This window comes from Gastrolobium bilobum, unplaced genomic scaffold (genome assembly GCF_033153095.1).
Source record: "Gastrolobium bilobum isolate Gb01-03AN ecotype WA unplaced genomic scaffold, APGP_CSIRO_Gbil_v1 utg14936, whole genome shotgun sequence".
Taxonomy (NCBI): Eukaryota; Viridiplantae; Streptophyta; class Magnoliopsida; order Fabales; family Fabaceae; genus Gastrolobium; species Gastrolobium bilobum.
Genome location: NW_026898693.1, coordinates 491,845 through 506,693, shown reverse-complemented (window position 1 = coordinate 506,693; position 14,849 = coordinate 491,845). Strand labels below are relative to the sequence as shown.

General features: G+C 35.7%; 2 protein-coding genes across 4 annotated transcripts; both read left to right on the top strand.

The window, feature by feature from the left end:
* The first annotated feature begins 1,267 nt into the window (after positions 1-1,267).
* LOC133318453 (uncharacterized serine-rich protein C215.13-like) lies at positions 1,268-3,234 on the top strand. Of its 2 annotated transcripts, none has more exons than XM_061520453.1 (2): positions 1,268-2,512; positions 2,616-3,234. In XM_061520453.1, the coding sequence occupies exon 1, from the start codon at positions 1,374-1,376 to the stop codon at positions 2,040-2,042; it is 669 nt and encodes a 222-aa protein (XP_061376437.1). In that variant the 5' UTR covers positions 1,268-1,373; the 3' UTR covers positions 2,043-2,512; positions 2,616-3,234. The 2 variants fall into 2 exon arrangements, with proteins under 2 accessions (XP_061376437.1, XP_061376436.1); XM_061520452.1 differs by having other exon boundaries at positions 2,598-3,234.
* A 6,181-nt stretch (positions 3,235-9,415) lies between these two features.
* On the top strand, positions 9,416-14,758 carry LOC133318427 (calcium uptake protein, mitochondrial). 2 transcript variants are annotated; one of them, XM_061520422.1, is made up of 7 exons: positions 9,416-9,792; positions 9,893-9,960; positions 10,924-11,147; positions 11,486-11,569; positions 11,902-12,115; positions 13,175-13,471; positions 14,169-14,758. In XM_061520422.1, the coding sequence occupies exons 1-7, from the start codon at positions 9,426-9,428 to the stop codon at positions 14,346-14,348; spliced, it is 1,434 nt and encodes a 477-aa protein (XP_061376406.1). In that variant the 5' UTR covers positions 9,416-9,425; the 3' UTR covers positions 14,349-14,758. The 2 variants fall into 2 exon arrangements, with proteins under 2 accessions (XP_061376406.1, XP_061376407.1); XM_061520423.1 differs by having other exon boundaries at positions 13,175-13,515; positions 14,169-14,302.
* Positions 14,759-14,849: the final 91 nt, after the last annotated feature.

Genomic DNA, 14,849 nt, shown 5'->3' with positions numbered 1-14,849 from the left:
AATTAAATTTTTATATATACATGCTTATGTATAATTTTTTTTAAGAAAAATAGACTACCTGCCACCATCCTTATACATTTGCATACAATTGTCACACTCTAAGGGTCTAAGCTAATAAATCATTCAAGTTATTATCATCGAAGACATTCTGTTCCACGTGATCTTCAACTATATCATTCAAAATTGTCTTCATCTAAACTTTTATCATGAGATAAAGTTCTTTCATTTTCCACAATCATTTATCTTCGGATGAAACATCAGCAATGTTATATTCAACAATTTTTTTAACATACTTAACATCATTTCAATAGTTAAAATCGAGATTTAAATCTTAAAATCAAGACTTAAGTAAATGTCTGAATCAAAATTTTATATTAAAAACAATTTTAAGTGAAATCTAAATCATTTTAACAAAAATAAATCGTTAAAGTCAAGATTTTAAAATTTAAATCCAAATTTTAAGTACGATAGGCATACACCATAGAAAATGCTAGTAATTATCGGACGCGAGAAAAAGTAATTGGGTTAACTCGTTTCACAGGTCACAACAATGTCATTTACTAATTGAATAAATATGTAACGTCTTACGCCAATTTGTTCACCTAATCGTATAACTCGTCACGAGGAGATGTCACACCATTTGTATTCCAAGCATTAAACATATAGCTTTTGGAATCAAATCCAATAATAAAACAGAAAAAAATAAATAAATCTTTTATGTATCATATACGTATCTTGTTAAAGATGGGAGCGGGCAACCCATAAATTATGCGTAGCAGCATGGTCAACAATTAATGCCCCCGAGACGGGAGGAAGATTATTCTAGATTTCTAGTGGTAGGGACACCGTGCTTCTTTCTTTCTCTTTGCAAAAAGATCCGAGACAGTAAAACGCAAAAGCAAAAGTTACAAAACGGCATTGGCAATGTGATTTGGGACAAAAAAGTTGTTTTCTCCAACTATAACATTCGACCATTAACCTTATTTTCATACACGTGGCAGCCATTCGAATTAGCAAGGAAACCTGGAAGTTAGAGAGGAACCAGCTTTTCGTCGTTTTCTGTAACCACGTCGCACGGCATCAGCCGTTAGATCAGAATCTAAACCATACCACATTCATTTCATACGCCACACTGAACCAACCTCAGTTAACCATGGTTAAGTTAACTAACACTATTACCAAAACACCATTAGACTCGCACTTAATCACCAATCACCCTAGCACTATAAAAGTAGCCTGCGAGACTCGCTAGGTTTGCCGAACCAGCTCCCCAAAGGGGACTTAGAAAAAGAAGAAGAATACAAAAAGTCCCTTTTACCCTTTCCTTCTCCTTCCTTCTTCTTCCTTCGTTCTTTCTTTCTTCTCCAATAGAAATGGCTACCTCGTCTTCAAAAAAAAGATCTAGTGGACCAGTGCTACGTTCTCTCTCACCTTCTTCAAGCAAGTTCTGCTCCTATTCCACATCAAACTCATCGTTTTATTCTCCACAAACAACCTTCTCTTCTTCCATAAGCTCTAGCTTTTCGTCACCATCTTCAACCTTCTTCAACCAACCTCACACTCACAGCCATCATCGATCTGCTTCCCCTACACGTGTCAACATATACAACGCTTCAGCTTCTCTCTCATCCGGCGTTCGGTTCTCCATCGACAACCGGTCCATCTCCCCGAACCGGACCGTTTCCAGCCACGTCATCGGCAACAAAAACCATCACCGCCACCACAACCACCAGCCGATCTCGGTCCAGAAGAAAGCCTGTATGTGTTCGCCGACGAACCACCCTGGTTCGTTCCGGTGCAGCCTCCACAAGAACAGCGGCGGAAGCCACAACGCCGATTCATATCCGTCGATCCGTCTCAACATGCGTAGATCTGCGATGAAGAACTCTCTGGTGAGGATCGGAGGAGTCGAAGGCGAGTGGGTGAAACGAGCCCTGACAGCTTTGATTCGCCCTTCTTCGCATCAGCAGAGGAGGAGAGCAGCGTTCGAACCGAGACCGAGTCGTCTCTCCACCATGTCCAGGGCTGAGGAAGATCTCTGAATTTTGTTCCGTTTTCTTACTGTTTGCTTTGCTTTGCCACTATAGCGGAAGCTTCTACTTCTCCACCGCCGGCGAATCGGTTAGGTTGCGAGCGACGTCGCCGGAAGCTATGGAAGATTCCGGCGCAGATCTATGAGACTGGCCTCGGAGAATTGCTTTTTGTACATAACATTTGCTATGGAAGGAGAGTTTTGGACAATTTTTATTATTCAAGACTAAGAATTATATCTAAAGAAAATATCTTTAAAATCAAAATCTAATCTCAGGCTTAATTTGCAATATCACATAATTCCAATCATAGAATTCGCAAGTGATGGGTTAAGTGGCATCGACGATTCTGTTATGCTTGCCGTGAATGCGCGATTTTCGTAAGCGTGGTGGTTCCGTCGTTCGTTACGTCGTATTGCGGTTCCGTTGCCGCCGTTGACTCTCCGTTATCGTTGGTTCATTTGCTTTGCGTTTGGTGCAAGGTATATTCTTTATCTTTTTTTTTTTCTCCTTTTTAATTTATTTTGATGGTTTTCTTTAAATGCTATTTAATTTGTTTAATTGCAGTTTGGTTGTGCAATGCAGCTATCTGGTGCCGGGTCTATCTGAGACGGACGGATTCCATCTTCAAAATTGACATTTGACACCTTATTGCCATGTTATGGAAATAATATTGGTTTTAAAAGATTAAGAGGAGATCAAGTAGAAATAAAATAAAAATAAAAACTTAATAAAAAAACTTTAAAATGGAATAAACTTATTTAAAAGAAAAAAAATCTAATTGTAAATTGCCCAATACTGCAGAAAGAATTCAAAGTTGGAAACGCGGATTGAGTTGAAAAGGACTACCATCTACCAAGCAAATGATGAATATTATTATAGTGACTTTTATCATGTGGGACAAAGACAGCTTAGCTACAATATGATTTGCTCATGAGGTATATGCCCTCCTAAGTCAGAACTAATTTTGATTTTTGGTCAATGAAAATTGACGTACACCGCAATAATAATCATATTATATTTTAAAAAAATAGAAATAAAGGTATATTAGGACAAAATTTGCAAAAGAAATATTTCTATTATGTATGCATATTGAGATTGTTTTTAATAAGTTATTCTTCTTGATTTATAAGAAAGTATTAAAATTTTTATTTATCCCTGTTTTTTTTTTCAAAAAATTTATCCAATTATCTCAAAAAATATATCTAAATAATTTTTTGTCTATTTTTTTTATATCTACTTTATTTATTTATCTCTAATTATTAGATCACAATTTCAATTAACTCTTTTTCTCTTCCACAACTTTAACACTAGGTTGATATTATAATCTAAAATAAAAGAGATAGACATGGAAAAAAATAAGTATAATATCATATTTCATATATAATTAAAATGTTTCTTGATAAAAAAAATTCAAAAAATATTTTATTTTTTCTCTAAGAAAAATACAAACAAGCTGGAAAAAAAAATTGATTTGCATGCTACGCATTTTGGATCAAACGTGGCCTCGCATCAATTGCCTGATTGGACTTGAAACGGACGCGTAATGCCAAGACGGCAAGACTGGAAATAGACCCACCCCACCCCACCCCACCCCAACTTAGCAGGTTGCGTATCTATTCCGAAAGAAGAGTATTTATGATTGAGGATTTTGATTACCTAATTCATATATCCTGGACTCAACCACTATCCCCATTTGTAAAGAGTACAGAGAAAATAACTACTGCTGGCAATTGGCATATCTGCCGTTTTCGACTTTTCGTACAGGATAAATTTTTATTTGTTCGAAAATTTTAATTTTTAAAAATATGATTTTTATATTCAGTTTAAGATAATATCTGAAAATTTAAAATTTTAAAAATTCAATTTCCCAAAAATCTAAGAAAAATCCGTATACCAAACGGCTCCTAAGGTAGTATTTGGTAGAAGATTTATTTTGGAATTGATGGGAAAGTGTAAATAAATATTGGAAAATATTACGTTTGGTTCAGGTTTTTGAAAAAAATACTAGGCAAATAGGATAAATGGGAAAAGGACTTTTGTGTTGATTTTTGGATGAAATTCACTGTTACAGAATACTACTTGAGATGTGGTATTTTGAGATAAATGGAGAAGTGAAAAAACAGGTGCGAAGTTTCTCCCGAACATAGATTTTGCAAATTTAAATAAACTTCTCTGATAATATTTCGGTCAAGCAAACAACTTTTTTTACATTTTCCTACCAAACTCACTTTCCAACCATTTCCCTAGTAATTACAAAAAATTTCTCCTCAACCAAATGCTCCTTAAAGGAAAATTGTCCAGAGACGTTAAATTTCAACCTCTGTAAGTTTGGATTTGACTCTTTAAAAATAAAGTAGGGAATTATAATAGCTGATAAAAAAATTTAAAAATTAAAATCATAATAAAGTATTGTACATGTACAATAAACTATAATATTATAAAATATAATTTATTTTATTAACAATTGCAACTCTTCATATTTCTTTTATAAATGTATTACTTTTTTTTGTAAGGGATACATGTAGTAGTTAACGAGAAATATTTTTCTTATGTTGTTGAAAATAGTTATCTTATTTTAATGAAATAAAATTATAAAAGAGACCCACAAATAATTGAAAAAAAATAGAGGTGAAATTTATTTTTATTATATGTAGGTAAGAATTTGATTTATCTTATATTGAATAAGATAAATATAACCCTTACTTAATATGGGAATAAATCCTATAATTTTTGGTATGGTCCTTCAATAGGTAATAAATAAGTACCCTCCAGCCCAAATAATGCCAGACCCAATAAGGTCCTAGTAAAAGCCAAATTTCTATTAACTTGTACTCCAGAAAACCCAGTGAATGTTAGGCCTAAAATGATCTTGGTATATCAACAAAGCAGCCCAAGCACCACTTGGTAGTAACTAGTATCTAGGCAGGAATAAGGATAACACCCACACCTACACAGAAAGGAAGGCACGTGCACGCGAAGTCACCAAAAACAAGGCCATAAACTAGGCTAAGGACCTTTGGTTGAAGCTAGTTCGTCGAGATTGCTGCCCACCATGTCTAGCTCATACTGAGGATTCCTTGCATATTTTTTAGAGATTATAGATAGTGTTGGAGCCAGTGTAGCAATTTAGCCTGGATAAAAAAAAAATTAGTCTGGATCACGGTTATTTAAACATGGCTAATGTTTTAAAAATAAACTTGCAAATTAGCTACGTTAAAATCGTGGTTAATTTTCCAAATTTAACCTGGGCTAAGGCTCCCCCGTGTCCCAACGTGGCTCCGTCATTGATTGTGGATGGACTAAGGACCTTTGGTTGAAGCTGGTAGTAGATGGAAAATGGGATGTGGAGGTGTGCTGCGAGATAGTAATGACAGATGTCTAGCGGATTTTTTCAAGAATCTAGGTAGGAGTAATTCTCTGGTGGCTGAATGGCGGGGTGTCTTTATTGGGCTTGACAATCCCTGAAGATCTGGTTACAAAATCATTTGGCTTGAAAGAGACTCTACGTAAAGCTCTTGACTAAAGGGTGTGAGTCTCACAAGCCTTGTTATTCCTTGGTACATAAGATCCAACTGATCATTAAACATCCCTTAAAATTTCCCACATCCATAGGGAGGCCAACAGAGTTGCGAACTGGCTTGCCAATCTGTCATTCTCTCAGGATTGGAATACAATCACTTTTGATAGCCCCCGAGGTAGAGGACGTCAAAACGGGTTGACACAATATGAATTCGACATGACACAAATTTGATATGACATAAATACATCAACATGAACACGACACGACACAAATAACACGTAATATAGGGGTTAAAATGGTAATTGACAAAAAAAATTTAAAAAAATGGGTTGAAATTTAAAAATAAAAATAAAAATTAAAAAATTAAAAAATACGGGTCTACATATATTTGACACGCAACATGACACGACACGATTTTTTTGCAGGTCATTTTTTACGACACGAATTTATTTGCAGGTCAACCTGAATATGAATTTTCGTGTCATGTCACGGGTCAATCCGCATGTCATAACCTGTTTTAAAACCCCTACCCCTTCCCTTGTGCAACAATATTTGATGGGTGTTTCTACACCCAGACTTGTCTGGTTAGTAGCTAACTGTTGTTTATTTTTCTTTATTTAAAAAAAAAAAAAACTAGGCTACACAATTAGGCTGTCATTTTAGGCAAAAAAAAAAAAAAAATTAATACTCAACATTTATAGTTAAAACTTCACTATATCTATTCCATCAATTTCTTTACTATATGTTATTGTTATGGATTAGTGAAATGATCCCCAATTATTATCCTTATTGTATGACATGCACTAAATATTTCTCTCCACTACTCTCTCTCAACTCCCTCCACTACTATTAACCACCCACTAAATGTTGCATCCCTTCACTAAGTCAGATACAAAACTATTCACTAGGTGCACAATATCCTAATATATTTCATCCATATATGGCTCCCTATAGCAAATGATTTAATAAGTTTTTCGGTTATCTCAATATATCTGATAAGTTCTTCAGTTATCTCAATACTAAAAATAATTCTAAAAGAAAAATCTGAAAAAAAATCATAAAAGCCTTTTTTAATAAGCAAGGTGTTCTGGATAGCCCACTCACGTGGGCCCAACCGTTAGGCCCAGCCTAAGGAGCCCTCTTTTAGAAGGCATCATAGGATGCCCCCTCTTCCCCATGCACACCAGCTGCCCCTGCACAAAGGCAGGGGTTCAGCATGCCTAGCCTGAAAAGGCTAGACTGGCTAGGTTGACTAGAGCTCTTGCTCTAAATAACCCCCTCTAACATTGAGGAGGGGATCCTCTTCTTCTCCACTCAGCTTCATGCGCTGCCACCAGGAGAACAACCCTAGCCATACACACACTCCCCCTTGAGCACATACATGGAAAGCTCCTCTGGTGCCTTGGTCTCTACCATGGTTACTATGGACACCCCTATATCAACATACTTCACCCTCACGGGAGACATCCATGTACCACTTTGAGTACATTGGAATACACACATTTATCATTTATGAAGACTACCAACCTCTTTCTCTCTTGGAACACATTATTCTCTCCAGAAGCTTTTATCTACGACATTATTTGTCACCAGCAAGTTTAATTTCTAAAGAAGGGAGTATATTTATTTATCATGAGAATCATCACTCTCTATTTTGGAACACATCATCCTCTCCAGAAGATCTCATCTACTACTTTATTTATCTCACGAAGTTCGAATCTGCAATCTTGTCGACTTTATTTTATCAGATCATCAAGACATTCTTATTCCAGTTGTCAACATCTTCAGGCTATTTGAATCAATATGAGCTCGCCAGCTTATTCTTACAATTAAATTATTACTACTTCAACAACATTTGAAGACCTTCATCGATAACAAGGCGCATCTTTGAAGACAACAAAGTTCAACACAATTGCAAGCCACAAATAGAAGACTCTCTTGAAGCACTTAAGCATCGCCAGTCAGACAATTCATACTCGACGACAACAAATAAACAACTCACGAAGGCTGACGTATTATCGATCGGTTACATTATATCCTACTTGGAACACTGCACACTACGAGCAACCGGCTTAAGCTGCCATACATATTGGCACCCTTGCTTCGCAAAACTACCAAGCTGGGGGGCTTCTGTTCTGGATAGCCCACTCACATAGGCCCAATCGTTAGGCCCAGCCTAAGGAGCCCTCTTCTAGAAGGCATCATAGGATGCCCCCTCTTCCCCATGCACACCAGCTGCCCCTGCACAAAGGCAGGGGTTCAGCATGCCTAACCTGAAAAGGCTAGACTGGCTAGGTTGACTAGAGCTCTTGCTCTAAATACCCCCCTCTCACATTGAGGAAGGGATCCTCTTATTCTCCATTCAGCTTCATGCGCTATCACCAGGAGAACAACCCTAGCCATACACAAACTCCCCCCTTGAGCACATACATGGAAAGCTCTACTAGTGCCTTGGTCTCTACTATGGTTACTATAGACACCCCTATATCAACATACTTCACCCTCACGAGAGACATCTATGTACCACTTTGAGTACACAAGGTGAAAATAATTCACACGATAATATTTATTATTCTTTATTTTACTTTTTTTTGCAGTAAAGAGTTCAAGAGGAAATAAAACACGAGCCTCTAAACTCGAATCTATACTTTTATTTATTTATTTATTGGTAAAGATACTTTTATTTTTTTACTAGACCTATTACCATTTTTATGTAAATGAAAAAAAGCCCCCCCTCCAATTTATACTCTTTATTGGCTTATATTATACTAATAATTTAAATATTAATTAGCCGATAAATTTATATTTGATGGATTAGTCTACTAATTTAAAAATGAGTTTTCAGTTTGAGAATAAGAGACATACATAAGTAAAGAGAGATATTTCATTCAAAAAAAGAAAAAAAGAAGAAGAGAAAGACATTTTAAAAAGAAGATTGCAGCAGATTCACAATAGTGAAAAAATTGACAAATTTTCAAAGTAAACTTAGACGAGCATATAAATACTACGCAATCCAATACGAATGGCTAAGAGAATTTAACAGCCATAACATAAAATCACTTTACCTTTTAAAAAAAACCTGTTTGATATAACCTATTTTGTAAAATTAATTATAACCTATTTTTAATTTTTAGAATCAAATTTAGAGAATATATCTGACTTGTTTTTATTTTTAACTTTTAAAATAAAGAAGAGATAGAATATTGTGACATACAAATAATGTTACGCACAATGTTACGATCACATCTTAACCGTTGATTTCCGCCAATCAACGGTTATCATTTATTGCGAATTAATAATTAATTAATGAGTTTGATTTGAAAAATGATAACCGTTGATTGACGGAAATCAACGGTTAAGATGTGGTCGTAATATTGTGCGTAACATTATTTGTGTATCATAATATCCTATCTCAAAAATATCTATTTTATAAAATAATTTTAAAAATAATAATAATAAAAAAAACACAATCAAACAAACACTTAACCAACCTAAGTAGTTTAGGCGAACCCTTTTGACTTTTGTGGCGCAATGGGCTAGGAAGGCGCAATTACATTGACTACAAAATTATTTTTTTTGGAAATTGACTACAAAATTATCAAAATAACCAAATGTAATAGCTCAGTTGACAACACATGATATTCAGGTGGGGATAAAAGCATGTGTTTAAATTCTCCCAGTATCAGTTTTGGGATGAAAGGAATTTAAGGCATTAATCTTGTACCCGCCCCTAATCGGATTAGCTGTAAAACAATGAATGAATCGAAATATTTCCAAAAAAAAATTACCAAAATACCCCTTCACTGAGACTTCAAAGCTGGTTTTTTCTGTATCATTTCTCTCGAGTCTCTAAAGCAAACAAACACGCCATCATGTCTTCCTTTTCCTCTATGAGGAGACCCTCACCTTTCACCCAACAGTTTTCAATCCAACAGCTCCGTATCCGCTACTCTTCAACTTCTTCTTCTTCTTCTTCTTCTGCGGCGTCGTTTCTGAACACAACGAACCCGGTTTCCAGGTTCAGTTGGAAGTGGTTTTCGGCCATTGTGGCTGGCACGAGTCTAGGGTTTCTTCTGTACACCTTCGCTACACCCAATTCCAAGTTTGACTCAGCTCTTTTGAAAACCTCACTATCTTCTCTCATTGACTGGTCCTCGGACGAAATCCGACGTCGTTTTTCTCCCTCCTTCTTTGAAAAGTTATCCCTTCCCGAAAGTACTGGTACCTTGCTTTTTGGAGGCAAGTTCTTCTCATTTTAAGGACAAAACGCCATTCTCTGATTTCGATTCATGGAAATGTTAAACGTTAATTATTTATTTATTTTGTGGGGTTGCTGCAGATGCGTACAGGAGAAAGGTTTTCTTCAACTATGAGAAGCGCATACGGTTGCGAAGTTCTCCGGAAAAGGTGTTTTCCTTGTTGTTCATGTTTAGTTATTAATTTTGTAACATAATAATCGCTCTCTGTATGCACTGTGTTCAATTCGTGTAATTAATCATCCTTTAAACTATCTTGACTCATGTTCAATAAATGTTGTTGTTAATCCTTTAATTAATCCGCAATGTGAGTTTCTATTTTCATCTTCCCTTGTGATTTCACAATAGGCACGCTGAACACTAATACAATTGAATGGAACTGCTATTTGTCGCGCATTTTATTTTAATCTACTGAAATATAGGTTGAAACATTGCAAATTGTAAATGATAACTAGTTATTAACATAGTTGACAGAAACATAAAAATGTAGCTAATTTTCCATATAGCTTGGACCTACGTAGCACCGATACCGACACGTGACACGATACGACATGACACTCCCACACGTTAATTCTAAAAAATGTTAGATTTCGACACGTTAGGCCATGTTTTGATATTAAATAATATTTTTAACTTATGTTGTGTATATTATATTTAATAAAAAAATGAAAATAAACTTATAATATTCATCAATTTTGCAAAGAAACATAAGATATCCCAAATATTTATATTAAACTCAATAAAATGATAATCGTACTCCAACGAATCTAATAGTTGAAACTAAAAACTCAACGCAACGCAACCTATGAATCTTCTTTTGAATTTCTATAACACGTGTTGGATTGTCGGAGAGTGTTGAGAAGTGTTGGGACACGACATGTCAGTGTTTTTGAAGTGTTGGTGCTTCGTAGGCTTGGACTTCCTTTTATCCATGTTTTTAGCTGAAGGGGAAAGTTGAGAGAGACTACGCAATTCTTCCTACATTTTCTATACCTAAGCAATCTTTAAAAAAAATCAAAAAATAAAATATGGGTTACATTGGGTTGATTAGGGGCCTAAGTCCTTTTACTGAAGAGTGGTATCTACATTGACAATCTCTTCTCTTTTCATTAAGGTTTTTGAATACTTTGCATCTTACATTTCACCGGAAGGAGAGCTACTCATGAAACCAGCAGACCTAATGCGGGCTGTGGTTCCTGTTTTCCCTCCATCAGAATCCCACCTTGTTAGAGATGGATGCTTGAGAGGAGAAAGAAGTCCTGGCCATTTACTCTGTGCTCCTTCAGAATTTTTTATGCTTTTTGACATAAACAGTGACGGGCTTATATCATTTAAAGAGTGAGCCGTCTGCTTTCTTTGTGAAGAATTTTGTTGATTGGGAGTAGGGTGTGTTAACTATTTAATTGTGTGCAGTTTATAATTCTTCTATTTTCATTTTTTTGTTACAAAGGATGTCTAAGACCTGGTCTGGGAAGGGAGATAGGGTAATGTGGAGGCAAAGATGCCTAAGTAGGAATTGATTCTAGTGTAAAAAAGTCCTCAAAGGGGCTTGCTTCCACTTTAACTAAGGCTTTGGGCTAATTTTCTTCTCCTTTCCACCTTCTCTTTAATCTTTATCTCTTTATGACCTATGTTTTTCTGTGTGTCCACAATGCCCTTATTTTTCTTTGGAGCAGGTATATCTTTTTCGTAACACTACTCAGCATCCCAGAGTCAGGGTTTTCTGTGGCATTTAAAATGTTTGATGTGGACAATAATGGGTGAGTTATCATGCTACTTCTTTGAAAGTTTAGTATCACTGAGTAGGCCCAATGTATTCATGGCCTGAGTTGGTGTGTTGTAAATTGTGATTCTTTCTTTCTTGTATGGTATATTCTGCTTTTTACTTATTTTAACTATTATATTATTTAGTCATTTTTTGAGCACGATGTTGTTGCTATTAGTTTGTTGTCGCTGGCATCAGTTTCAAGGCTAAACAAAATGTTGGATTGTAATTCTAGCTATATTATGAATTGGATTTGAAGTGCTGTGGGTGCTTGCTCTTACCTTATTTTCCCTCTCTCCAGATGACATTAGTTTTCCCCATTTACAGAGAGATAAGTAAAGAAGAATTCAAGAAAGTGATGGCATTGATGCGATCTCATCATCGACAAGGTGTTCACCATAGGGATGGACTGCGAATTGGCCTAAAGGTGAATGATTCTGTGGAAAATGGAGGGCTGGTGGAATACTTTTTTGGTAAAGATGGAAAGGGATGCCTCCAGCATGATAAATTTGTAAATTTTTTGAGAGAATTGCATGATGAAGTAAGTTTCTAGTTGCTTCATTTTCACCATTCATTATGGGGTTTGATTGATTTTATTTTGTAGGAATTATATATTGAGGGATTAGGCAGCTTTGCTCCATTGAAGTTTTACTCTCACTCTCTCTCTCTTTGGAAGTTTTTTTGCGTTTTTCTTTTATGTTAGGGAGGACTCCTTATCCTCCAAATGCACTGTAAGCTCTTCTCTTTGTCTTGATGAATTCCCTCTTTATCCTAAAAAAATGATGCAGGGAATGATAAAATCATAAGTTTGATTTTTGGTTTCTGGTGGTTTGAATTCCCTCTTTAAACAGTAGTGCCTATCTCTTCTGGCCAGCATATTTTTATGCTAAACTTTAGTCAAGTAATGAAGTCTTAGGCTTTTAATGTTTATCTGCACAAGGGGTTAGCACCATAAGATAAAAAAGATTCAAAATGGTGAGTGGGGCTGCATACGCTGCAGCAACAGTAACAATTTGACAACCCAAGGTTAAAATTGTCTGAGTATTTACGATATATTTGCATAATAATTATGCTTATAGAAAAATACCTTTATTCTTTTACTTTTATGGTTGAAATATCAGTAATGTGGTGGTAGTTGCGATAGTAGCATTAGAACTGAGAAAACCATATTTGCTTTTATATGTAATCTGAGATAGTTCTAAGAACATTTGTGTGTGCAAATTTAAGTCGCATATTCCTATAAAGTTCAAAAGAAAACTTACAGGTTTGTTCTGTGGAACTGTGTTTGTCAACTATGGTAGTTGCACTTGTGGGTTTGGCATGCTAATTTTTAGATCTTTTTTGATCTGCGAAAGGGAAAAGCAAGGACAAGGATAGTGAAAATGATTAGAGGGCTGCTGGATACCTAGCATATGGGGTTGTGATTTAACAGGATAACTTTAAACTTATGCCTGTACATAAGCTATTGTTTGGATTTGAATTCCTAACATAAATTTTATAAACATAAGATTATTGTTTTCCATTTGCTGGAAAAGGTTCATTTTCTGCAATGACCTTCAAAGTGATTATGCATGACAATTAATCGCAATATTTTGTGTAGATTGTGAGACTGGAGTTTGCTCATTATGACTATAAGTCTCAAAAAACCATACCAGCCAAGGACTTCGCACTCTCCATTGTTGCTTCTGCCAACATGAGTGATCTAGGCAGGTTGCTTGATCGGGTTGATGAATTGAACGATGATCCACGCTTTAAGGATGTTCGCATCACATTTGAGGACTTCAAAAACTTGGCAGAGCTACGGAAAAAGTTATTACCGTTTTCATTGGCCCTTATCGGTTATGGAAAAGTAAATGGCCTGTTAACGAGAGATGATTTTCAGCGAGCAGCGTCACATGTACGGCATTTATCTTTGGTTTCTTGATTAACTTAATAGTGATGGTAAGGGGTAATTATTTTGTCTTTCATTCTAATGAATTCTCAGTAATGATAAAGAAAACCCTGAATGTTTGGTACCTTATTCCATCAATTTTATGATGGTGGGGGGATTTGCATCAATACAAGGGCAGAGTATGTGAAATGGGGAGTGGAATGGCTGCCTCTATTGAGCATTCTGTAATCTATGCTTTCTGGTTATAGTAGTGGGACTAGTATCTAAAAAACTGAGTTTCGCGCACATTTGATATGGTTTGCTTCATTGGGAGATTGAAAGAAACACAATTTTCCATCTCCACACAATATTCTATACTATTTTCTCACTGTAAAGTTAACATAAGTTTTTCTTCTGGCGTTTATGTTCTTTCTTACCATACCCATCGGTCCTTTTTTTGAACAAAATGGTTAATCTATTCATGCGTCATGAGTTCATTCATCAGGAATAGGCATTTTCTTTTGGAGGACAAGGATTTTATATCATCTCCTCGATGTTATAAACATTTCTTTGCTATCAACTTTTTAGATTATGTGCTCTGGTGTGTAGACTTTAGATTAAACCAAGTCAGTGTTTTTCTAATTCTCTTTCCTTGGCGAATTTTTTGATTTACATTATATGCCCAGGACAGCAAATTCTTAATGTTTGATTGTTTCAATTTCAGGTGTGTGGCATATCTCTCTCGGACAATGTGGTTGAGATTGTTTTCCATTTGTTTGACACAAATCGGGATGGAAACCTAAGTTCAGATGAGTTTGTCAGAGTGCTACACAAGCGAGAAAGGGACATTGTACAACCTGTAGAGACTGGAATCATGGGTTTCTTGTCTTGCTGCTGGAACTGATGTTTTCCTGATTCGGAAAAGTTACCTTCTCAACCATTTTAAAAACAGAAATGAGACGGTGAACAGGAGCCGTTGATGGGAAGGGGAAAATGAAAGAGAGGTAAAGGAAAAGAAAAAGGAAGGGTGGTGATTGTTGGTCGTGGAGGTTTTTGTAAATATTATTTCTTTGTATCAAAACACAGCTCTTCCTGATATCACTTTAGTTTGCGGTAGCTTAAAAAAGATGGGCACGGATGTAATCCATTTTTTGATAGCTTAGAAATATCAAACAATATGTTCACTGAGGTGGTGTTCTGGTTTTGGGCTTTGACTTCTGATACCAGCTACTATTTTGCCATGTAAATAGTGACCGTACAGCAGCTTTGTAAACCAGTACTCTGCACTCATTCTCTTTAATGAAATTTGTTTTTGAAGGGTTTCAATGGTAGCAGATTCATGCTATTTATTTATTAATTAATTTATTCATTCTCTTCAATCGTTTGTATTGGCATTATATGTTTA

Coding starts and splice junctions, on each gene's coding strand:
- LOC133318453 (XM_061520453.1), top strand. CDS start 1,374: ATGGCTACCTCGTCTTCAAAAAAAAGATCTAGTGGACCAGTGCTACGT.
- LOC133318427 (XM_061520422.1), top strand. CDS start 9,426: ATGTCTTCCTTTTCCTCTATGAGGAGACCCTCACCTTTCACCCAACAG. Junction 9,793..9,892: donor TGGTACCTTGCTTTTTGGAG/GCAAGTTCTTCT, acceptor GGGTTGCTGCAG/ATGCGTACAGGAGAAAGGTT. Junction 13,472..14,168: donor TTCAGCGAGCAGCGTCACAT/GTACGGCATTTA, acceptor TTTCAATTTCAG/GTGTGTGGCATATCTCTCTC.